Source organism: Orbicella faveolata, unplaced genomic scaffold (genome assembly GCF_042242905.1).
Source record: "Orbicella faveolata isolate gen_17 unplaced genomic scaffold, um_ofav_v1 contig_1, whole genome shotgun sequence".
NCBI lineage: Eukaryota > Metazoa > Cnidaria > Anthozoa > Scleractinia > Merulinidae > Orbicella > Orbicella faveolata.
Window position 1 is genome coordinate 36,389,121 of NW_028301536.1, and position 26,420 is coordinate 36,415,540.

At 37.7% G+C, this 26,420-nt stretch overlaps 2 protein-coding genes across 2 annotated transcripts; both read left to right on the plus strand.

Moving 5' to 3' along the window:
* Window positions 1-3,202: 3,202 nt before the first annotated feature.
* Window positions 3,203-6,218, plus strand: LOC110065508 (brain-specific homeobox protein homolog). Its single transcript, XM_020772662.2, has 2 exons — window positions 3,203-3,588; window positions 4,419-6,218. Exons 1-2 carry the CDS (start codon window positions 3,321-3,323, stop codon window positions 4,814-4,816), a joined length of 666 nt encoding a protein of 221 aa, XP_020628321.2. The 5' UTR covers window positions 3,203-3,320; the 3' UTR covers window positions 4,817-6,218.
* Window positions 6,219-9,296: 3,078 nt separating this feature from the next.
* LOC110065520 (USP6 N-terminal-like protein) lies at window positions 9,297-26,302 on the plus strand. Its single transcript, XM_089274482.1, has 15 exons — window positions 9,297-9,681; window positions 12,911-12,978; window positions 13,464-13,549; window positions 14,383-14,416; window positions 15,061-15,141; window positions 16,317-16,421; window positions 16,789-16,898; window positions 17,007-17,055; window positions 18,089-18,154; window positions 18,378-18,432; window positions 19,046-19,140; window positions 20,203-20,268; window positions 20,849-20,948; window positions 21,381-22,168; window positions 25,399-26,302. Exons 1-15 carry the CDS (start codon window positions 9,678-9,680, stop codon window positions 25,534-25,536), a joined length of 1,845 nt encoding a protein of 614 aa, XP_089130608.1. The 5' UTR covers window positions 9,297-9,677; the 3' UTR covers window positions 25,537-26,302.
* Window positions 26,303-26,420: the final 118 nt, after the last annotated feature.

The window sequence follows — 26,420 nt, forward strand, 5'->3', positions numbered from 1 at the left end:
GAAGGATAGAGCTGAGTGTTATGGAGGTTTCAGACATTACAACCTCTTTAAGATGAACACTTCCATCTTGCAAAGGACGCGTTTGATATTTGTATTAAGAATAGTTCGACTGTGTGTGAATTCTGTTTTCCCTGAAAGATTCTGAGACCAAGCCGGAGCTGTCTCTGATAAAGAGCTAGATGGAAGTGTCCTTATTATGGTCTCCTAAGTAGTGGGGTTAACTGTAATAAGAATTCGAAAAAGTTAAAAAAAAAGGATTATGTTTAAGACTGGGGCGGGCGACAGGTGATCAACATTTCACTCTGCTATAAAATAATGTTTATAATCGACATGCACAACTCCACTCAGGGATATTTTTGGGAAGTGTTTTCGATTAAAGAACGATGGTTATGATGCATGTTGCGTCATTAGGGCTCTGATGAAATATAAAATGATATAGGCCCACTTTACTGTATAAGATTACGAATGTGAGACGAAATGTAATACTGAAATTTAATAATTATTAAATTAACTGTGATAAGATTTCTTTCAGTCAGTCATAGAAATTGTTTCAACTTATTAAAGGTGTAAAAATTTTCACTAAATCATTAAACACCACGCTTTCGTTGCAGTTATCGTTTTGGAAGAGAGGAACGTAATACACTTTCATCCACTTTCATAAAACTTCATGGAAATGAAGAAACTGCTCAGTATTTTCAACAATTTTATCATGATCTATTCGCCCAGGAGATATTTAAGATTTGATCGCTTTGCGCGTCAATTATTTCCCTTATTTCCCGCCTCGCAAAAACAAATATCTGTTTTATTCGTCACTTATCAGATTCATCTCTCAAGTATAGAAATAAAGATCAGTTATTAGATTCGTAGGTGTGTAAATGATGTAGCATTAGTTAACGTTATTGCATTTATTTTTCAAAACTCTTTTTTTAAAACGTTAAGGTCTAGTTCTGATTACATGTGGTAATTATTTGAAAGAAGTAAACCTGTTTTCTTGTAACAACAGTGAAACCTAATAATTAGTCGTAAGGGCAAAATGTAATCGAGTGAACGATTTTCAAAGCGCGTTCTTTCATTATTGTTGAATTATTATTTGGAGTTATCGGGAGAATATCGTGTCACTTTTAATCAGACGAGAAGATCTTAACTGATTGAAAAAAGACTGAGTAAAATGAATTAACAAATCATGAACAAAATTAAGATTTGCCACAGACGGGAAATGAAGAAATCTTTTCTTTACTATAAAATGAAGATAACGTTAAATTTCCTCTTCTCCACAGAACGTTCCCATTTTAGTTAAGGCTTGAACAAAGTGAGTTTTACTCCCCAAGGTTTTATTTTTATAAACTGCATAATTTTACTCCGCACTTTATTATTTTTACTGTTATTTTGACTCCCGGCCAGGACTTAATTATTTTTTTTCTCAAATCAGCATGGCCACCTCTCGAGAAAAACCTAAACTGATCCTCGCGTTATATCATTTTCTGTGTTTGTTGATCCTGTCCGTCAAATATCTTCTCAATGTCTCTCCGATGAGTGAAAGTTCTTTTATATTCCTTACAATTTGCAAATTGCAAAGTCGAACGAAAATCGTTCATTTTAATTTCGAAAAATAGCAGCTACGTGCATATTGACTTTAAAATGTTTGACTTTAAAGTTCCGGTGCAGTCGGAAATCAAACTGAGTTTTTCCTCCATTTTAGCCGCGAACCGGTTGTCTTCTATAAGTTGTTTACTTTTCGGCACGCTCATTAAACTTTTTTGGCGAAGCATGGCTTTTGAAAGGCTAAATTGTCCTAAAATGCTGATTTACAACTTTGCGCTCTACGCCTAGCTCTCTAGCGGAACGTGAATCATAAAATTTTGTCAGTTCGTTCAATTTTTTTTTTTTTAATTGTGTAAAAAAACAACACCTTCTTGGTTTTAATTTGATTTATTTTAAAGTTGAAAGGACCTCAAATCTCATTCGCGAAAGATGGATAGTTTAAACTGCGTTTACCCTTAAAAATACCAGATACCTGTAATCATCTCATAAAGATGTAATAAATTTACAAAACTGCATGCTTGAGGAATGGAAGTCAATAGAAATAAGAAACCTTGCTTTGACCGGCGTTTCCTTGTAACATACAACTTAATAGGGAAAACTTGAATTTTTCCAAGAAAGTTTCAGTTTGAATTTAAAACTCAAGAAGATCAGGTTTCACTTCAATCAGACAGGTCGATCGTCTTCAACCGGTGAAACCTTTCTCATGTTCCTTTTTGATATGCGTAATATTTTATTAACAACTTAAAAACAAATGCGTGGTAAAACCTCAAATCTAAATCAGGCAAAAGGTCTTCCTTTGCTGGTCGCGTTTCAATGGAAGTAAACAACTGATTTTGAAAGCCATTACTTCACGCTTCCTCTACATTCAATCAAAGGCAAAATTCGTGCTTGACATTGTGTAATTTGACAGTTAATGGTAATAACAAAAGCTAAAGGTAGGCTGTAGTTCATTTATTATATTTGTTTAGTGATGTGAAGTCTCTCAAAGCATTGAAGCAATTGAGCGTTTCTTCAGTGCATTTATTTCAAGTGTGTTAAAATTATTTACAACCACATACATCCTATTTTACCTTGAAATATTTCGTTCAAGACGGCAAGGTAATTTTCGAGGGATTAAAATGATTTCCCGCACATTTTACAGTTAGCAAGTGTTAAATAATGAATGTAATGGTGTCGGATATTTATTCGACATGACAAAATTAAAACCTTTCTTTCAACTATTCACTTCCCGTAAGCTTCGTATTTAATTAAACACATAAAGAAAGCCAGTTTTTATTGACTGCAGTGTGTTCTGTTATTATTATGAGCAATTGAATTCTCTCTTGGAATTATAAACATAATTGTTTCTAACTGGCGCGTCTAAAGATTTTGATATCACTAATTGACCGAAATTTGTCTTGAAAAAAGGTTCTAACGAGCGCCATTTTCTGCTTGAGTAGGTGCTGATGGGATAAATCTCATAAAAGAAATTACACACAACTTTCCAGCACGGGTGGAACTCATTTGAGCTATTACGCATTTAATTTGAGAATGATTCCCACATTTATAATCTTCAGAAATAATTAAATAGAAATCTAAATTTAAGCATATATACATCTTTAACTGTCAATCATGTAAATGAACTTGTCCGTGAATGAAAACAAAAGCGCGTGATGTATAGAATTGACACTCCTCTAAATGGTCGAACTCTTAAATGTGATTGCAAACTCCCCGAAAGCTCATTTGCAGTGAAGCAAAAACAGTGTTGACACATTGTTCTGAAAACAGAAAACGCCACAATGTTCTTCTCGCAAGATCCGATGCTTTTATACCCGCAATCTCCGTACATGCAAAACCCGGCCATACCTCGTAGTCCTCCAAATCGACCTTCGTTTTTAATCGATGATCTCTTAGTCAGAAGGCAGTCACCTTATTTGGTGCCAAAACAGCCACAGGATCATGGACACGAGCCCGCTCAAGTTCCTGCAAGTAGCAGCAACACGTTCAACTTTGGAATGCCTACCATATTTTCAAGAAGCCGCAAAGAACATACGTCAGTTTATCAAGGTATATACAAACTTTAACAGTTTCAGGCTCCTTACGACAACAGGGCGTGCCTATAAATTAAGATTTTCTCTGTTAACCTAAGTTCATCGACACCTTGATCGCCACACACTGATGGCTTCCTTGCGACCAAATTAAAAAAGTATACATAATAATACCAATTCCAAGCGTTTAACAGGACGTTATTTATTACCAGAGTTGTGGGAAAGTTGTTAACGGGGAGGAAATCAACGAAATTTGAGCCGTTAATGACAAAAAGCAAATACCTGGCGTAAATTAATCGGTATTACTTCACGTTTTCGTCATAAGTACATTTCTACTTTGAGCTGGTTTCTTGGTCAACACAGTTATTCATCTGCCTTCGTATTATCACACGTTTAATCCTGGTTAGTTGCGTATTTTATCTTTAAAGATATGAAAGTAAATTGATTGAATAAGAACGCTTAACTAACCGGCGGAGAGAAACAGCTATTAGGTTGATTTTAGCAGCATTTTTTCGACCAAATTTTGAGACTCGTTCCTTAGTCACCGCAAAAAACAAGCGATAGTTTCCAAGAGGAAGACATAAATACATGAAAGCAATAATAATTAAAGAGATAAATGAGAACATCTTGCTGCTACAATTGCTTTTAGGACTTTAACACTCACGGCTCAGGGGAATGTCTTTTTCGAACTGGTGAATTTCAGCCAGCAGAAGACAAGCAAATAGGAACGATTTTTTGCTCAGAATGTAAACTGATTTCTCTTATCGTTCGTCGCGATTAGTGGTATTTTTTTCTTAATTTAATTCATTTTGATTTTGGTTTGACCCTTTGTTTTCTAACGCATTTCAGATCCGAGCCCCGAGGTTCTAAATTCTCTCCCAGTCTACTTTCGTCTAAAGCCAACCATGAGAACTCCGAGCGGCCGTAGATGTCGTAAATCTCGCACAGTCTTCACCGATCTTCAGTTACGTATTCTCGAGAAAACGTTTTCCGATCAGAAATACCTCGACACCTCAAGCCGGGCTAAACTTGCTCAGACTTTAGGCTTGAACGAGACGCAAGTAAAAACATGGTTCCAGAACAGAAGGATGAAGTGGAAGAAAGATACGAAACAAAGCAAACCTGCGGGAAGTATGGAAGGAGACCGCGCACACACAGAAAACGATAATCGAGGGATTAAAAGGGGCGAAGAAGAAAGGGAGATGGCGAGTGAAAAAGTGTTGGTAAAACGAGAAGACCAGCCCTAACTAAGCTTTTAAAACCGATCGCAGAGGAACTAACACCTATCAAAATACAACTTAAATATAACTTAGGTTTGTAAGCTGAGACGCTGCGAACTTTTTTGTTATTTTTTGTCACATGAATCCAAAGTAGAGATTATTTTATCATCTGAATATATCAAAGTTCAAATCGTGTTTCAAAGTCTAAATGACTTAGCAGGCCGACACTTAAAAGGTTTAGTTTGCATGGCACATGAAGCGACAAAGTTTTGGCTGATGGGATGTTAGGAGAAGTGCAAATCAGATCGAAGGTGAAGTGAGCTCGAGTATTTTGCCAATCAAGAAAAATTGCACATGGGCCTGGTCTGCACCATCAAAGGAACGGCCGGTTTGACAAACGACAGACAAGAAAGCGGCGTCCTTAGCCCTTAAACAACAGGGATACACAACAGCCGTTGCCTTCAAATCAGGCTCAGATCGATTTGGGACACGCATTCTTCTGCTCAACGGAGTTCAACAACCATTGAATTTAACCATGGATTCCGTACGCTCTTCTCTCGAACTCACAATATTAATTTTAGTACCGCCTATAAGCTGTAATTTCCTCTCCTTATTACATTAGTAGAGCCACTTTAAAGCAAACATCACAGTTACTAAACATTTCACGACAAGATAATGGCTGCTTCGGAGTAAAGCGTTGGTGTCAAAACCAACCATTCAACCAATATCAATTTTTCTCTGCTTATCTTTCAAGTCTTTCATTGTGTCGAAGCAGGAAAATAAGACACAGCTGCGTTATTATAAGCTACAAAAAAATAAAATATAGATTTGGAAATTAACAATAATTTCGTTAGCTTTCTCATGTCTAGTAGTAACACAAAGAGGTCAGTTAAAGACGTTAAAGCTAGGACTACAACCAAATTTTCAGTAAAATCTTTTGCCGTGTAACCTACCTGTGTACTCAATTAGAATACGTTTTTGTTTATGAGCGTTAGACTAACACCTTGAGTTAATAACGAATGGACATATGAGGGATTTTAATAAGAAAAGAAAGTCTTAACTGATCGAAGAGGCTGTGTAAAGAGATTTGACAGATAATGGAACGAAATTAAGACTCAGTTTGTCAACTTGGTGTTTGTGCAGACGGGAAATAAGAAATCAGCTGCTGTTCTTTCCAACAAACTTGTAATGAAATAAATTCTAGTTTTTTCCTTCGCTTTAGAAAACTCCATTTTGTTAGGCATTTAATAGATCTGTCGATACGTAACAAAGACAACTTTCATCTTGAAATTTCAATACCAACTACCCCAGTTTTTTTTCCTACGCTTGACGAAGTTTTGTTCATTTAATTATTCGACTTTTTGATAAAGAGATAAGCAGTGTTGAGCAGGTCTATCTATATTAATAAATCAATAAGTAATTAGCTGGACTCAAACGCCCAATTATTTCTTCTCGTGATGACGTCATAGACTGACATCTCTCGCCACTTCATCCCACGAGACAGAAACTGTGCTGTGAATCCCGGGAGGGGGGGGGGGTACTCCCTTGTAAGAGCTACATAGGTATGTGGGGCCTCAAAGGGTATGGTTTTTCGGCTGTTTTGGTTATAAATAAGGTATCGATTTTAGCTGATTTTGGCCATTTTGGTCATAAATAGGGTATGGTTTTTGCACTCTAGCCTTGATATGGGCATGTTTTTAAGAAGAAGCCACTTTTTCATCATTATCGAAAAGAAAATCAACAAACGCCCTTCACAAATTATGTTTACGGTAATTTAACATTGGTCTAAACTAGGGAACTAATTATAACGCAGGTCTGAAACAGGGTTTTGATTTAAGGGTTAGGTCATAAATAGGTTTTCGAATTTTTGGTCAGGTCATAAATAGGGTAGAGAATATCAGTCGCAGATTTTGGTCATAAATAGGGTAAGGCTTTTGGGAAGTGCGGGCTGCACACCCCTTCCCCATTTTTCTGGGAGTACACTCCCCCGGCCTGTGAATGCATTGTAAAGGATCATGAAAAATATTCATTACTAGTCCCAGGTCCAAAACATCTTTAGTGACGCCCTTCCTGGCTAATAATGTTTTCGATCACCAGTTTTATTTTAACTATACAGTGGAATCCCGAGTTTTCAAACCCCCAAGGGAAACGAAAATTTGTTCGAAAAATCGAATAGTTCGAGAGATCGAACGGTAAAATTACAGCGTTTGACTGAGGAGGGGAAACGACGTTTTATTCGAGTTATCGAGAGGTTCCAAAAACTGAGGGTTCGAGAAATCGGAACTCCGCTGTATGTTCTCGGTTTAATAAATCGGAGATTGATTTCGACAGATTCAAAGTTTTAGCTAGAGCCGGCGCAACCACTGTCACTACTACAACCGTAGCTCTAGTCCAGAAATGCCGGGCAGTGAATGGAGTCATTAATTACCTTCTGGAAGAAAAGCAACCTTGTAAACGAAAAGCTTTTACCGAAAGGAATTCGCTCCTTCTTAATCTTTTTTTTAGTCAGCTGGCAAAGCATTGTTTCACTCGAGCAGCGGTTGGTATCTCCTGAGGTAATCAGCGCGGGAACCCCTCCCTAGTCACGCTACCAGTCTCCAAACTGTAGCTGAAGGCAGAGCGCAAAGTTTGAAACCTTTCTCATTACGCTTAGCGTTCGTGTAACGCGCACGCGCTTGTTTAACGCGCTCGCGTTCTCCCCACGAAGTCTCCAACTCTTTAATATTTTGGCGAGAGTGGCAAAACTTTCCTCCTCAACGGCCATTATTTTCGCACCACTGCTCGAGTAAATGTCCACCACTAGTTGAAAAACAAAGATTCGATTTATTATATAAGGGTTTGTATGGGAACGCAACGGTTTGGGTTAAAAAGGTAATTATTCGTATGTTTTGTAAATATGATCTACTTACCCTGTTGCTGTGTTGTATTCTTTGTGGTTTGCCAGCTCCTCGGGCCCATTTAACACGATTTCGGCGAGTTATCGTTGTGTGACTTGTGTGGGTTTCGCTTTTATAATTAGCAGTGGAAACCCACACAACGGGTCGCAACGATAACTCGCCGAAATCGCGTGAGATGATCGGCCTGAGGAGCTGGCCTGAACAAGAAAGAATACAATACAACAACAGGGTAACTAGATTTAAATCACGATATATAAGAATAATTGACTTTTTAAACAAAACCGTTGCGTTCTCGTACAAACCCTTATAAATCGCATCTTTGTAACACAACACCGCTTATTCCCAGGTAATCTGATAGCGAGCTCGGGATGCCTGTGTGGTAAGGAGAAACTGAGAGACATGTTAAGGACTGAGTTAACTTAGAGCAGTCGACAAATCTAACACTAGATCTAAACCTACCACAGTTTCCGAACTCTTAAAAGTTGGTCTGATGCCTAATAGGCTTTACCATCTTTAAAGATGACAATGACGATGATGACGGCGATAATGATGATGATGTCTGAGATAAAACCTAACTACCTATTTGAAAAACTTGTCAACGGCCTGTCACCTTATCCCAAGTTGTGTTACAATGGATTGCGTATGAAATCTTTTGTAATTTTCCTCTATACCTAAAGAAGGATGGTGGCCAGCCGAAGTCTTGCAGTGTAAAAGCAAGTAACCTACGTTGTGTCGGGCTAACTTAATTTTTCGTGTTCATCTTCAAAACTGTTACTTAGCAAAGTTGCCCATCACGCCAAGGTTGCCCTTGACATATATTGACAGGATTACAGTTCACAACTGCTTTCTACCTCATGTTATTATGTTCTTACATCAACATGAGCTTTACTGCACACATGCAGCCTTCGTCTGTAAACGGCCAACGCTAAAATTAAAGTGGTAGCAGCGGGAGTAGCAGCACACCAGCAGGGGGACTAAAACCAAAAAATGCATTTTTATGTTATACGGAAAATAGCAATATCATAGATTTCATTTATTTATTTATTATTTGGTTTAAAAATAGATGAGTAACCAGGATAAGACATTTGGAAAAATAGAAAAACGATCTCTGGTTAAAAATTTGTTTAAAACGAGCTTTCGACTACCAGTCTGCAGTCTTTAACGAGTAATAGAGAGCGCGAACGTTAAAATATATACTAAGAAAAGTGTGAAAGGAAAAAACAAAATTATAATAAAAACAATAGAAATGCTTGTGTGCGAGTAAAAAATGTTAATGTGAAGTTCAAAATAAAATTGAATATTGTCTTGGTAATTGTTTCGCATTATTGTCAGCATGGTTCGTAATTGCTGTGTGCCAGGATTCCAAAGTTTTTCTAACGTAGGGCGAGTGCAATTGTAGTCTTAGAAAAATTTTCAAGTGCTTAATTATACCAAATTTCACGGGAAATTAAATAAATGATCTGATTACTTATTAGTTTAATAATTTTGTAAACTGATCTGAAGCAGATATTCCCCTTCATGAGTGTATTGTAGCTGGTTTCTTGGCGGGGTAGGGTTCGGGGAAAGTTATCTCATGAGAGCGAGGCTGAAGCAGTGTCCTGCGCAATGCGGTCTAGCAGGATGCACTTGCAATGCGAATACATTGAAATTCATGGCGAACAAGGGGGAGGTTTCTCCTTGATTTGTAACTCGTAAACGACTTTGTTACATTGAAAGATGCCCCATTTATCAAGGAACTCATTCCTTCTTAGAATACCTTGTACATAGCTTGTTATCAGACGTTAATTGCGGCGGATTCGTGAGCAATTTCCTTGTGGTGTTGATGTTTCTCTGGGCTGTCGTTGTACAACTCCCTACTACGATCCGTGTTTTACAGGAAACTGGCTGAACGAACGACAAACAGGAGCCTTATGAACTTACTTGTGTACTTGGACCCGCAACTACGCCACAGCAACATCTGGATAAAGTGAATTTAGCTATCGATCGTCAAAATGAGTGAGTTATTGCCTGTTAGTTGTTCACTTCTATCGTGGATAAATGCTTTTTGAAAATGTCCGTTCTAAGTCACGTTACTGCGTCAACAGTCTCACAATCTTTAGGCGGAAGAAGTGTCGAGTTAATTTTTGTGTGGTATAACACAGAGCGTCTCAGTAAGACGACGTCATAGCCTTTTCGTGCTAAAGGTCCTTTATCATGCCGAGAGATGTCGATGAGTTGACTAACGAACTGCTCAAATATAAGCCGACGCTTTGTTTTCTTCTGTCGAAAGGCGGCGAGACTGCTCAGACCAAAACAATGCCTGGAATTCTGTTTCAAATATTATCGTCGCTCTCTTGTTAATCCTTGAGTAGTGACAGTATCATCGGCAAATCTGTCTAGGAGAATTCATTTTCGTTTACGTTTCGCATCATTTGCTCGGTGAAATCATCGTAAACAGCCATGTTACTTTTAGTGGTACTTGAAAACTCTTTCAAAAATGTCCACGTGAAGCGAAACGAAACCTCTCAACTAGCCTCTTGTCATTCTTCAATATATCCGAACGATGTTTCTTTCTTTTCCCCGTCTTTTCTTTGTCTCGGGAGGTTAGCAAATAATTCTTGTCGCCATTTTAATTTGTTAAGTATGTTTACTCGACACATTTTCGATGGAATTTCTCGCAGTTGACTTTTTGACACCAACTTCGACATTTACCTCCACGTTTGACAGAAAAGGACTTGTAACTCGTAAAGTAAAATGAAATTTACTAGGTTTACATGTAGCTTCTTTCAGTCACACGTGCCTACTGTCAAATTCCCTATCAAGAGGATTTTGGCAATGGTGAAGTACAAATCAAACAACCGATCATCTTTTAAATCTAATATTGTTTTAAGGTATAATCCTTACGAGGAGGTTATCAAGCTCAGAGGATATCTTCTTCTTCTTCCTCGTTTAGAGAAATATTTTACATCGTAGCTTGATTCAGACATTAGGAATTAGGAATATAAATTATGCTGCTAGTTAATGGAGTGGTTCTGTAGACTTACACAGCAAGTGGTTCATCCACTGTAACTTCAAAGACAAAACCAGTGAATTTTTAGTAATAATTAGTTTTGTTGGCTTTGAACATGAAGCATTACTGTGACTGCAGCCTGATTGAAGGTTCTTGATAATAGACCTGTAGTACATGTATATGGGAATTTGAGGTGTAATTGTGGATTCAATGCAGTTTTACAGTAGATTTTTTCCTGAACAAATTATGGCCTTCATCAAATACTCACTCATAGATACAATGAAAAGTATTAAGCACTTGTGACTGGCCTTATGGGAAACAATGAGTTTTGTTTCCCTGAGATCGTCAATGTTCCCCGAAGTGAACAAATTCAAATAATCATTCCTCTATCTATAACTACTTCCCTTGTGTTTTGATTTTAGAGCAGTTTTTAATTGAGTGTTGTAATACAAACCAAAACCAAACCAATTACTCACCAATTGATAGACTTCTCAGCCAATCTCAAACCGTAGTAAAACCAAAACCAAAGTAATTGCCTGATTACATATACTTTCCACACTGAATTGAAAACCACTCTAAAGCACCTGCAACTAAATCAGTGTATCTCCTGGAGTACCACCCTCTTTAAAGTGTCATCTTATAAATGCCATTTAAAAGTTCAGCCCCCATGTTCTTATACCCCTGTCTGTAAAAAGCAATTGGATGAATGTAACTATGTGAACAATCAGCATCAGGCAGAATTGAGCTGTATAGTTTTCCAGGTAAACGGAAATTGTTACAACAAAGCTGGTTCAGTTTTGGAGTAATTTGAGTTGTCATACTATGCCAACTGTATTCTTTTGCACTTTTAAGCCAATGACAGCTTCACTCATACATGTATGTGTTGCTCCAAAGTAAGTCACGCCAAAATGGAGGGCCCTCCAGTGGTTTTGGGCAAGAAGCAAATTTCATCATTTATTTCAGTGGAACGAGAAATATTTGAAACAAATATGCAAGGGATAAATTTGAGGAAACAAGCAATATCTATTATTAAAGGAAACTGTGCCAAAAAATTTTAGGGAACAAATATGCTCCTCCTGGGTGGCTGTCAAAATTTGTTGACCATACATGTACCAATCAATACTAATAATAATATAATACATTTATGAAACTTTCAATACATGCTCCAGAACCAAATTCAGAAAATACATTTACAGCAGTCAATAGAGGGTGGTTTTAGGAACAGTAAATATTAACATTATGACATTTAGCACATGCTATTCCAATAACATGAAGTCCTGCAAATGCAGTTCTAGTGGTCTTCTTAACACCATGAGGACCACTTGAAGTATCTGCATTAGCACTGAGTGTTGATAAATTAAAGCAGGTTACTGGTAATTAAACAGCATACATGTAAATACAGTGCACATATACATGTACCAGAAGCTTAATTTGTGGTTCTTAGTTAACTTTTTGGAGGTTATGCATATTATTGTCACAAATGTGCCTGTCGGTTTGAATTATGTATAAATTTGCAAAAGTACCCACAGTTGTTATTGTCGATGACTGAGATGAATGCAATTGAAATTTAAGAGGATGTCAGCTATTAAATATTAATAATGAAGTGTTTAAAACCACAAGAAATTTTGAGATTTTGATTGTAAAATATCAAATTAGTCCTACAGCTGTAGTTGTAAACATTCTAAGTACTGGTATACACACTGTAGGTTGTAGCAACTATTTTACAGTCAAGCACTTGTTTTGACTGAACTGAGTGAACAACCTTTAAAGTTAAGACAAAAGTCATACAAATTACATGTGTAGACATGTATCTGTACTACTGCTTTTGTACGCTGCGATGAGTGCAACTGAATTTTTGTAGCTTGTTACTTAGTCCATGTTTGTACATTGGCTAATGATGCTCACTTCTTGTAAGTAAATACAAGTTCCTAAACAGTTAATTATTCTCTTATTTATTTTGGATGATTGTGGGTTTAGATACAAACTATTAGATACAAGCTTTGAGGTGAAAATGTGTGTTACTGTAGGTGTACAAAGTTCATGAAAAAATTCAGAAGTTTTGTTGCTGCATGATTGTGTGTTTCATTAAAACTGAGTGAAAATGAAAGATGTACATGTAATGTTTTTAGAAGGGTTCAGCATTCTATGCTTTTCCTGTTGCCCAAGCAGTAGCAATTAACCATATTTGGCTGAAACTATGAATTCATTTTCTGTTATTCTTATTTTGTTCTTCAGGCTTTTCCTCTGAGATAGATGAGGATTACGAGAAGACAAGACGGAATATTGTGGCAAAATATGACAGAGTAAGTTATTCTGAGCAGCAGCTAAAGGTCTGCATCTCTATGTCCCAAATGTTCTTCTGTTACAGTACGATCTGTGATAGAAATTTCCTTAAAAATTTTCCCAAGACAGACAGACAGACAGAATCTCTAATGACTTTGCTGCAAAATCGACTTGCCCCAGTCCATGATTAAACAGGTCTTTCTTTGCGAGCTGGACGTACATATTGATTTTTGTTTGTGTTTAGAGAATGATTGTTAGAGAACACTGTGCACATGTTAACAGTGCAGCTCAGATATACACGAACTATGTGTATTATACGGGCATATTTTGTGTATATGCATACGCGTAAATGCATATTGGGCTGACGCAAATTACGTGTATATTTTGGTTTGGATATATCTGAGCTGCACTGTAGTACAAAAGTTAGATAAATGTCGTAATGCACATGTACCATGTGGGAAGCAGTGATTTTCTGACTTTGTTGTTTTGCATGAATATTTTCTAGGGATATGATGAAAATGCTGAGATAGATGACTGGGAGGATGCAAACTTTTTTGTGTACAAAATAACTGACAGATATGGATTTCTCCAGTAAGTATTCTTCTTTTGTGGGAAATTGTCTCATTTTTTACTTAAATTGTACGGCATGAGAAACACAGGATTATGTGTCATTACAATGCCAAGCTACAAACAACCAGTCATACTCTAACAATGTAAAAACACTCTTGAAATTACTAACTTATAGTGACTTTCCTTGCCATTTAAAAGTGAATAGAGATACACTTGCATTGATCGATGATTCCCACTTATTTATTCATGAAAATAAATCAACTCCACAATTTGGCCTGCTGTGAGCAGGCCGGATGGGAAAATTTCACCTGCTCCTGTAACCAATCAGATTTCAGGATTTGTTTAATTCCGCCTGCTCACAAACTGAGAATTTTGTACATGTATTAATGTATTATATACAAATCAAACATGTGTACAATGTACAGTAAAAGGCATACAAAGGCACAACCAAAAAAGAGGGACGAAATGAGCTCTGCAAGTAAATGGTGCACAAATATTACAGTAAAGATATTCAAACCATGAACACTTCAAATTATGTTGTACATTTTTTGGCATCTTTAGAATGGTGTCTCTTCAAGTAAATATAGAATGTTAGCATTTAAATATTAAAATTATTCTTTACATTATATGAAGAGTCCTCATTCTGTGGTCAATGAAAAATGTACCAAGAAACGTTGAGTGTTCATGGTTCAAGTGTCCACACTGTAACAGGAAACAACCTTTTGCAAGGTCTATAGTTTTCCACTACATATACATTGTACATTTTGGAATAGTGGGAAATTTTGTGAGAATTGCAAAAGTACATTTTTTGTATCTTTGCTAATCTTTTACCTGAACATCTCTCTTTTTTACAGCAAAAACCAGCTTCCTGAGGGGCGAGATGAAAAGGTACATATATTGACAGCCACAGTCTTACTTCACGTTTTACTCCATATTGTAATGCAGCACATGAGGGTTTTTTTAAGATTTTAATTTGAATAACAATGTCCCCATTACAAAAGCATGCAGGAAGAGACAGAAAGCACATGCATGGAATCGAAAAACATACACTTCTGTAAAATACCGCTGATCATGAAAATTGAGCCTGTAATGACCAGAATGTAATGGCGTTCGCTTCACGATCACATGCTGTTTACTTTGATATGTATTTTGAAATTTTTCATAAATAGAGAAGTAAAGTCATCAAGTCATGATCGTAATAGAGAGAAGGTAATTTTTTTGTATCCAATGGGACGCATCTGGGACTATACCTGTGCGTCTTTTAGGAAAATTATGAGTCTGAGACATGGGACGCAGAGGCAGATAGATCACTGGGTGTACTATGACATCTGTTTTGTTTGTGGTGCAGACGATCATTTTCACTGGCCACAGTGCTTACAGAGAACACTGCACTGTATATACATTTACATGTACAGTGTATGTTGTTAAGCCCTGGGCTGTAGATGCATGTAGATATGGAGCTGTTATATTTTAGTTGTTTTTTTTTTTCTTTAGTGTTGTTCTAGTTATTAATTATTTTCTTCCTTGCACAGCTTCTGACATTAGAACGCGAGAGAACACAGAAATGGGTAAAGATGGTAAAGAACTGGGATAAGTATATACGTGGAGAAAAGGTGAATATTTAAAACAATTTAAACAAGTTCAACCTTAAAAATGCTCATTCTCTGCATTTAAATGTTTTGCAGTACATGTACAGTACATTGTAGGTAGAGTCTCCAATACAAGGGTCAATGCTGCAGGTGTAAGGAAAATTCTTAAACTGACTGCAGCATGTGTTAGGGACAGTACATACTTGTACAATTTTGTATAGTGTATGTACATGTATTGTGCATGTATGGATGGATTATTAACATGAACTTGTGTAAATTAAGTAAACTTGTTTATGTAGTACATGTGATTACTAGTAATATGAACTGCAGAAAGAGAATCTTCATGTATGTATGCTATTGCGACCACTTGTACCCAGCCACTTGGAATAGAGCAAGCCAATCAGAACATTACAAAGGGTAGTGATCTTTTTCTGAAATTAGTCATTAACATTGAAAAATACAAACAATAGTTTGTAACAAAATGCAAAGTGTTCTGAGCCCCTCCGGAAACTTTCCCTTTTTGCTGATTTGCTAGTTTCAATTCTAAATTTTGTACCCTTTTTAACAGTTTTGGTTTAGTTGTTGCAAAATGAGTTTTTAAGCTAAACTTTATGAGCGAGATGTGCATTTATGATAATTCTCCGTCAAGGGCTAAATCTCTAAGCATGCATTTAACGCAGCTCTAGGAGTCGATAGTGTTTACATGTATGTTTCCACATCAAACAGACCGTTACTTGCCGTCACTAGAAACTACATGTACCAGTCCATTGTTCTCAGTTTATGTTTTGATCGGTTTGTTTTCTTTTAGTTAGCCCGGTTTGAGTAGTTGTAGTGTAGAAATCTTTGCAAGCGTCTAAGTGAGCCTCAAAGTTAGCTAGTGTTATTATCTTCCCTTTTGATTACCATAGGCTTCAATGAGTGAGCGTTCTGATAATTTGATGTTTCAAGTACATTATTTAAGGCAGTGGTATTTACAATATGGTACATATAATTCAACAGTATTGGTTGAGTTTTGAGCTGTGAGTGAGTGAGTGAGTTTTTACATGTAGTGGTGATGAAAGTGGCCTGTTTTGTCAAACTACCCACCCTACTAGGAATAATTAGATTTTGTACTCTACATGTACTGAAGTGTGGTTACTTTTTATATTTTTATTTTTCAAGTGAAGTTGTTGTGTGTAATATGTCTTTAATGCTTTTAGCTGAGGAGACGGATCTACAAAGGCATCCCAAACGCCATGAGAGGTGAAACCTGGAAAAATCTTCTTGGCATTGATAGCATTCCAAATAGGAGCACAGTTTATGAGGTAACTGAGAGTGTGTTACACACAGCTTATGTTAAAACGTCGGGTCAGGTAGCAGCTCTTGTAAGGTCTCACATGAATGGCTCGGTACCCTTTTATATAGGAACAAAACAAACAACAGAAGCAAAAGTCCCAAAACAATAACAGCTGCTACACTATGACAGAAAAAAGAACTACAAGCTTACAAGAGCTGCTGCACTTCTGACATTGTTGGTATTGCATTTACATGCATTAGCAATCAATTCATTGAGGTACATGTAGTTGGTAAACCTATACAGTTTATTGTCATACATCCAATGTTATAAGTTTCTGATAATGGTTTGAAGAATTTAAGGGTTTGCAGTGACAGTCAATGATTTCTTTTTTCTAGTCTATGAAAAGGATTGCAAGAGCACAGTCTCCCGATATTCGGCAAATTGACCTTGATGTCAACAGAACATACAGAGATCACATCATGTTTAGAGATAGATATGGAATCAAGTAAGATCAACACTTGTGTTCTTTATAGACACAGTATGTTATGGTTATTTTTTATTACGCAGGCATTATTTTACATAATATTTACTTTTTCACTTTTGGAAAATTTAGGCAACAAGCCCTGTTTCATGTTCTTGCAGCATACTCCATGTATAATGTGGTAAGTTTATTATTCAAGTTAGTAAATTGTACCATATGTGTTTTACTGTAAAAAAAAAAATGAATTTTGGGCAAAATAATTTCTAATTAGTTTTAATTCATTATATTTTCCTTTGTATTTGTATAAATTTGTATTTTCTATGACTTGGCTCCTCTAACTACGTAATAGCTTTTACAGACATATGTAATTTATACAGATGAATGGTAGTGTCTGTTGCCAATAGCCCTTTTCCATGGTTTACTTTTCTAATTTACACTACAATATATTCCAACATGTATGTGAGGCAATTTCGGACAATTCTGTAACTTCTACGTGAAGTAAATTTGGAAAAGGGCCAATTATGCTTAAACCTGTTTTACTGTATTGAACAAAACAAACTAAGGAATTAGGTTCCCCTTCCAAAAGATATTACATTTACAGCAATGTAACAGTGACACTAAATAGGGCTTGGAATATTTTCCTGGCTGATGCCAGTCAAGTTGTCCAGTCAAATCTATTTTTGCTTGGCCAAAAAATGATTTTGAATGAACAAATATGCATTTCATCATAGCTCTTTAAAAAGTGCTTCTCCCCACCCCCCTCAGCATGATGCTTAAATATCAAGCAAGTGCATTTAGTGAGCTTTTATTGTGGAAGTAGCTCATGTCCAGGGCAAAAAGTATGGAATACACGACACATAAAAAGCATGTTCAGTAAAATCAATATAATTATTACACTTTTGCCTCCTTCTATCGCTTCCTATCGGCTCACAAGTGCGAGTAATGTACAAGTTAATTTAGAACTAGCTCTGAATCAAATTTTCCTTTGAAGTGTTAACGATGGGACAAAATGTCTGATCATCCAACGATTTGACCCAGAAAAAACCAGTTTTTGACAGGACTTTGTCTGTTGACTGGCGGTTATTTCAAACCCTGCTAAATATTAGCCTTAGGGGCAAGTCACAGTATTGTAGTGCACATTGTACGTTACTGTTTTGAAAGCAAGCTGCAAGAATTAGAAACAAACCACAGATGATTTTGTACTTGTTTTGTAGGAGGTGGGGTACTGTCAAGGCATGAGTGGAATAGCAGCTCTTTTGCTGATGTACCTGAATGAAGAGGTGAGCTTTGTCTCTGTCTAATCTGTCCTTGAAGTGAAATCAAGTTTACAATTTGTGTAATGTAATGCAAGTTTCATGACCAAAATGACATTAATTCAGTCAAGTTTTACACTTGTAAAAATATTTTCAATGCAAGGTACACTGTATGTATGTACAAGAATTTGTTTATGACCTCAAGGTTAACTAGTATTCAATTTATCCTTTCATTTGTTTCATCTTGTAGGATGCTTTCTGGGCATTGTCACAACTTCTTACTGACAAGAAGCATGCAATGCATGGTGGGTACTCATGTTTACACTTAATATGAATAAAATAGGAAAACTAATGGTGCCTCTGGTGAAGACTGAAAATGAGAGACTGATAAAATTTAAGAGTTTATGCAAATCCTAAACACAGGCAAGAACAGGTGATAATTATACTACAGTACATACACATGACACATCATGTTTGGTGCAGTCTTCCATGAATGTAATACAACACTCAATCTGTTCAAACACCATGCATCATCATTAAAAAAAATGATATAAACTGCAATATCCGCTTGAATTTGATTTTTTTCTGAAACTTCACTCACATGTAGGGTTGTTGTTTTGTAGATTAAAGATCCATGCACATAAAACAGCTGTTTGCCTTTTACGTTCTTGACAGCTGCCACTACAAAGCTAACAGCTGTCTGCTGTAGAGGGCATGGTCGTTATTACAATTTACCTCCAGTCTTTGGCTTATTAATCATACGCTGTACCTGTTTCTTTTCTTATACTAAAACTTAAGTTATAAAACAGTAGGTACAGTGTAGGTGTATTAGTGTAGGTACTGCATTGTTAAGATATATTGCATATTATGTACATTTAGCAGTCATTGTTATAAATGATTTTTTTTAATCTTTTGAAGGGTTCTTTGTACCTGGCTTCCCAAAGCTGCTTAGATTTCAAGACCATCATGATAGGATTTTAAAGAAACTGTTATCACGACTGTTTAAAAATTTGGTAAGTGTTAATTTTAAGCCTGTATCGTTCAAAACTCTGAGTGTACAAAACCAGAGGTTTTAGAATTTTTCTGTTTATGCTTAACATACATGTATTAACATTATGACAGCTGTGTTTAAAAGTTAAATGGCAGCCAAGTGACTCTCGTAAGGCCTATGCCATGGTTCAAATAATTTCAATATTTTATTTATTTATTACAATTTAATAGCTGGTTTTCAAAACAAAACAAAACAAAACAAAAAAGAAGCCATAACGATAATGTGTAGGTGGGTTGCGTGACCCCATATAAAACAAATCACCTCATAAAACTGTAAAAATTTCAATAATGTCGCTAAAGCTGTAACAATATTTACAATTTTGTTACAAATTTAATAACGTCAGCTTTAAACTTGTCAACACTGCATGCCGAACGGACCTCAAGAGGCAAACTGTTCCATTCATTGACAATCCTATAAAAGTAACTGTTTTTAAGTATATCTGTCCTGGCATAGTTCTTTTTTAACGATTTAGTGTTGAAATGTCTCAGTAAGTAACGGCCCTCTTGGCTATAAAAATCTAAGAATTGAGAAAAGTCGACATCTAAATGGCCATTAATAACCTTAAACAAGAAGGTGACATCAACAACAAAACGTCTTTGCTCAAGAGTTAGCAGATTGAGCTTACTTACACGGACATCGTAGGTTTCATTCGATTTTAAGATGAACGTGGTCGCTCTGCGCTGAATTCTCTAAAGTTTGTTTACGTTTCTCTTGGTGAATGGACACAGACGACTGAACAATTTTGCACATTTACACATAAGTTTTGTAGTACAGGTTGTTTTTCCAGTGGCAAACCACCTGTTACATTTGCTAACATTACTGATCCTTTTTTTTTTTTTGGGGGGGGGGGGGGGGGAGGAGGGGAGATCAACTTCCTTACTTTACATACTGTTTGCTTTGTCGTCATATCGATATGATATGCAGTTATGTAATAAACAACAGCTCTTTTTTCTCAGCGTTTGCTTTTCCCACAGTTTAATTCATTGAGGTCTTTGTGTTTACCTCTGTTTGTTTCTATCATCAGGAAAAAGAAGGTTGTCATTCTAGTCTTTACACTCTCAAGTGGTTCATGCAATGTTTTCTGGATCGGGTATGTTCAATTGCAGCTGTACTGTTTCTTTGTAGTCTTAATTTGTTTCATGTGCTTGTATTGTTGTCAGAGATTTAACTTTTGCCCCCCCCCCCCCCAAAAAAAATTATGTTACATAGAACCTCGAGTTCTACAAAGGGGATATGCTGCTTTTAAAAGAGTGTTTTCACGTGACTTCACTATGTATAGCAATATTGTTGTCCCAAAACAATGAAACGGTGGTCATGTTGGTGTACCAAACCAATCCTGTGGGAGTTCAACTGTTTTCTTATATAAACACTTCCTTTTTCTCCAATAAATGTGCATGGCTGCTGGACACGTGAGTGAATACGCTCTATAGCCTCAGACCCAGAATATTGAGACCATGGCGTCCTCTACAGTAGAGGAAGCCTGGGTCATTTTACAGAGGAAATAAAATATTTTTTAAATATTTTTCGCCATCTGTTGCGTAAACATTAGGGGAATTTGGTGATGGTGTTTGTGATCACTGTGGTTATTATAACCTGTTCGACTTCAGTCAATTTCTATTTGATGGAGAAGTTTCAGAATGCTAATCTTTGTTATTAACTTATTCCGTTAGGTTCCATTTACCTTGACGCTAAGATTGTGGGACATCTTCATGTTGGAAGGAGACAGACTGCTGACCGCTATGGCGTATAACATTATGAAAATGCATCGAAGTAAGTCGAATTTGATTGGTTCATTGATTGATTGAGTGATTGACAGACCGACAGGGCGCGCGGCCGACTGATTGACAACTTTAAAGGTCATTTCCGAGTTGCCTTTTGCTTCTGTGTCAAAACGGGCCCTCAAGCGAAACCATTCATATCAAAATATGCGTTCATTTCACGCAATTCAAACTCATTTTCGTATGAAGGGTTTTACACAGGGCGATTGAAAAGTGACTATTAAGTAGCGCATTGGAGTGCTTTGCAATTCATGCTACGAATCTTGCTCGAAGACTGGTGACTGTTTCTTGTGTTCACTTATGTAACGACGTGATCCCCACTGTTTTCGAATGACGTTCTCGACCGCGAGTATGGTTGCCTAGAAGAACCTTTCTGTGATATGGTGAATCTATAAATTAACATTTTCTTTTTCCCCTTTCATAGAAATATTCATCAAGATGGGCCTTGAGGAGGTGGTGCAGTTTTTGCAAGAAAAGATGCATTCGTACCCGTATGACGATGATGAAGTTATAGAGATGCTCCAGGCCACGATGTTCGAGTTAAAACGTTTGGGACTGGACACGCCGCCGGCTCCTACCAGGGAGGAGTTCCCATCACTCCCTCCTGGCGCATCACTGAAACGAGGCGTCTTCCAAACTGCGTCTGCGCGCGCAAGGAAAAATAAAGAAAAGGACAAAATTATTCGCGTGCCCATGGACAGACCGCCGTCGCCAGCCTCGCCCGAAATAACGCTCCTTCGTGGCGTTCCGACAAATTTGTCACACTCTCCGCCAGCTAACTTTAACCGGAGCGAAACTTCAGTGTCGACATTTCCCGACACTCCGACAGATTACCAAAGCCAGGCTTCGGTGTCGACAATTATCGAAATCCAACGCCATCCTCAAATTCCGGCGAGTTACCAGGGAGAACCACATAATCAGCGTTTACCACACGAAGACCCTCGTTGGTTGGACCACCGGAAGAGCGACGGGCATGGGGTGGAGGTGTTACGGTACAAACCTCCAGACGGTCGAGTGGTGTTTCATTCCGAGAGCGTTCTTCCGTCAGCCGACGGGCAGTCGGACGATAGTCTACGGAGGCGAAGAGTCACCGACGGCGGGTATAACTCGGTGTCAACATTTCGACCAATCAACGGAGACGTGGATGCGCTTGTGATGGCTTCCAAGCCTGGTGGGTCACCCATTTGGAAACATCACCCGAATGAACATCAGGTCACTTTAACTTTTGTTTAATGTAAATGTACAGATAAAGAAGCGATTAGATGGGCTGCTACCTCTGTGAACGAGCCACACAATAGGCTCAGATTGCAGATGAGAATAATGCCCTGGGCCCTAAGTTCAGTAGAAGATCTTGTACTCAATTAAGGCACCAATTGGGTTGCACATCTAAGGTACCTGTTTAGGAGTACATTTTAGAGGGTCTAGCAAGTGTGCCAATAAAATTCAGGTTCACAAGAGGTAGTAGCTTGCAGAAAAACGTGAAAACGTCAGCTCTCTTGTGTCCTTCAACTAAGAAAAGAGAGAAATTACCGGCCACCAAAACCTTAACTTCGCAACATTAAACGCTTACAGTCGCTTTAAAAAAAAATTGTGGGAAAGCTGGTGTGCGTTACTAACACGGCTGTATCTTGCGGAAAAGAAACGAGAAACACAAAGTCAATTCTATTGAGCGTTTTGACCAACGCGGAAACAAGGAGGTATCTAGAAGAAACGAGAAATTATGAGCTATCTTGAAATGAATTTAGGGATCTTGTTTCTTGAAGGGGGCCATGCATAACCTTAAAGGTAGGGCAAAGTATATTAAGATTAGGAGGTTCCTTGGGGTGTAGATGTGCTCTGTAGATGATGTAGCAGTGTTAATTCCATCAGATGGCAGCGTTATTTAACAGAGAAAGGTATTTCAATTCTAAAGAAACTGCTGGGCTTTGTCGGCGGGGCAAGTGAAATACTTGGCTATTTACGGTTTATTATCCGCCGTAGCGAACGTCAAGGCTGGTTTTCACTAGAGCATAAGCATAAGCACAAGCATAAGCATAAGCACAAGTGAAAACAGCCGCGACATAAACATAAGCGGAAACGTAAGAAGAACGAACCCACTTATTTGTCTTGTGCAGTTTTCACTAGTAACGCGCTCGACATAAGCATAAGCATAAGCACAAGAAAAACGAACAGTTCTGTTTTTCTTGTGCTTATACTTATGCTTTTGTCGAGCGCGTTACTAGTGAAAACTGCACAAGACAAATAAGTGGGCTCGTTCTTATGTTTCTGCTTACGTTTATGTCGCGGCTGTTTTCACTTGTGCTTATGCTTATGCTTGTGCTTGTGCTTGTGCTCTAGTGAAAACCAGCCTTTAGCTTTCACAGAGTTGCTAAGGTGGTTTGTGTATCGTTATCAACTACAAGTTGATAAACAACTAAGTTAGTTAGCAGACGTCCCTCTTTGCCCTCCAAATTCTTCCCCGCTGGGGATTTGATACAAAGGGTTCGATTGGTTGTTACTCACTTTTGAATTTTTGCGGGCACGTAACAACCAATCAGAACACTACACGGATCTGTCACGTTACGTACGTAAAAGGTACGTCACGTAACGTCACGAAACAGTCACGTACGTCACGGTCTTGGCAAGGAATTTTTCCGGTTGAACAAGGAACATCTCGTGAAGGGTTGCCACACGTCAGGAAATGGGGTGAGAAAACAATCTTCAAAGTCAGGGAAAAGTTGGGGAATGTTATTTTGAATCGGGGAAAATTGGCACTGACGAAAATTCAGGGAAACTTGAAGTTATAATACCGCTGAGTTACGAGCAATACCACTGAAGTCGATAGAAATATTTCAGGTCATTTTGTGGCAACCATGTTTTTCCTTAAATAATGAAGTCAAAGGTGAAGCTGTTGTAAACCTATCACTCTTTAACGAATGGGAGGCTGAGGCCTGCCGCTATATCCGATTTTTTTTTAATCAGGAAAACTGATGTCTGTGGCAACCATGTCTTGAATGAAGGGTGAATTTAGAGCGTGAAGAGGACCGTCTACTTGTATGGTTAACACTTTTGGACGCATTCGCAAGACAGGCCTCTGCTTGTTTCACTTTTGCCTAGTTTATTTAGTAATTAATGAGATTTTAGATGGAAGTTTTTTAACTACGTCTCGAAGTCTCGATATATCTTAAGGGAACGTTCAACATAACTAGGTATTTTAGCCGTATATATGGAGTATGTGAGACTTCGTATATTCTGGTGATCAATTTTATTACTATTAGCTAAATGTTGCAATTGTCAGAAATATCCAGTGAGCAATTCTAATGAATTGAATCCGAGTTAGCAGTCAGAATGGCAATAATTGTATAATATTTTACAGAGATACGTTATTTTAGTTCCAATTATTAAGAATGAATCAGAACATTAAGGCATGAAAGTGTTCAGTGAATTTTACGAATTCCAATAAATTTGAGGAAATGTCTGATTAAAAAGTACTCTTCACTATCTTGTATCATTTATATCGGCCAGTCGTTTGTTGAAACTGAAAAACAAAAACCTATTTGTAAAATCACGTAACATTCTTTTGAAGGTGAACCTATTGCCACGAACACCTGAAAAAAATGTTAAAATGTAATGTAGTTAATTTAAAAAGGTAGCAGCAATTCCAACAACCCCTAGATATTTTATTTTCACTGGTGTAACTGAAATGATTCGTGAGAACTTTGACATCTCATTCTGATAAAATAACAGCTAATAACTAATCTGAAGAACTTTCAAAGCAACGATTATCTTCTGATAAAGTCATGGCTCACGGTTTAAGCGCTATCGAATTTCTTTTCTCACAACAAACTGCTCGTGCACGTCAAATCTGAAATCCTGGGGTAGTCATATCAAATTTCAGGACTGTCATCTCTAGCATGGACTTGTAATTTTATGCAAATGCTGCCAGTTGCCGAGAAAATGATCAGCGCTGACCAACACCTAAGAACTCGTTTTTATGTAGATTAGGAACTAACTGTTTTGCAAAATCTATTGCACCTTTGGACTTGTTGAGTGTCTTGACAGACTACTAGACGCGTGCGCAGTGGTACCATAGCTTTGCACTCCTAACCCGTGGGCACCATTAACATTGGAAACACTGTAGGAGAGAAAGGCAAGTGAAAATTCCGTCACGCACTTTCGTTTGCATTTGAATGTTTTTCACCTTGTCACGTAATCGGTAAATCGTTCTTTCGTTCAAATCTCTAACATTTCTGTGAGGTCTTAACCTGCTAATCTGGACGTTTTCTTGCTTGGTGGTCGGTTGTGTTTAAAATTCTACCTTCAGGAATCAGTAGCCGGCAATGCCATCTTGTGTAAGATTACAGACATGCTTGATCATTCGTTCATGTGTTTTGTGTAACGAGTAGACAGAGTTCCCCCCGGTCCTTGTGCACGTTCTGACGAATCGTTTTCCTTTTCTACAGAATTCTATCCGGAGGAGTCAGCGCAGAAGCCGTGCGGGAAGTCAGTCCAGTATCACTAGCAGAAACAGCCAGTTCAGTTTACAGAATGTCACATGGGAAGCTTCGAAAACCAATCTGTACGGCATCACAGAACTCTGAGTTGGTATTTGCTACCCGAACGCGGTCTCCCCAGTTCGGGGCACAGTAAATAAACAGTTTGAAACTTCTGAGACAGCGCGAAGAGCTGTCCCACAGGTGTATCTGTGGTCATCCAGTCTTAGAGCAACTGAGCTCAGTTGATTTTTATCTTTCCAAATTTTTATCTATGCTCAGTTTCAGCTGAACGTTAACTTGTATAGTATTGCCTCACTGTTCACGTTTAATTTTAGCAGAAAACTCACGATTACCGCCAGAAAACCAGACTGCTTTCGCTGGCTCAAGAATACGTTCTCAACAAAATTCTCCTTGAGGTCTCTAAAAATGACTGGCTTGAAATTTTGTAGGCCTTCTGCGCCATTCTGGCGCAAGGAGTTACGTGAAGGTGAAGGTGAAGGTGAAGTTTTGTGTTGCTGGATACTTGCAATTGTAGAAGCCCTTGGCTGCCTACAAAGTCTCATAAATCGTAAAGACGTGTTGGCCTTAGAGAGATTTCAGTTACCGAGAAACAAATTCAGCTAGAACTAACGATCGAGGCAGCCGTGTCCCCTTTGGGGAAGTGTCCATTTTACGGTGGTTTCGCCAAACCTCGCCTGAGGGTGTCCCCATTGGAGACAGTTATAATTATCAAATCATACTTTTCCTTTTAACATATATCCATCTTTTCACACCCTTCTTTTCACTGACGACATAAAAAAATTATTTAAAAGATAATATAACAGTTGAATTTTACTGATTAAATATGGAGCAAATGCCCTATTACCCGAAATGTTCCCATAACTTAATTTCCTTATTTGGCGACAGTTAATTTTCGTCACCTTGGAAACTTAGTTCCGCATTTTCCTGTATTGCCGAAGCCAATCTTTCGCGAAACTTTATGGTAATAA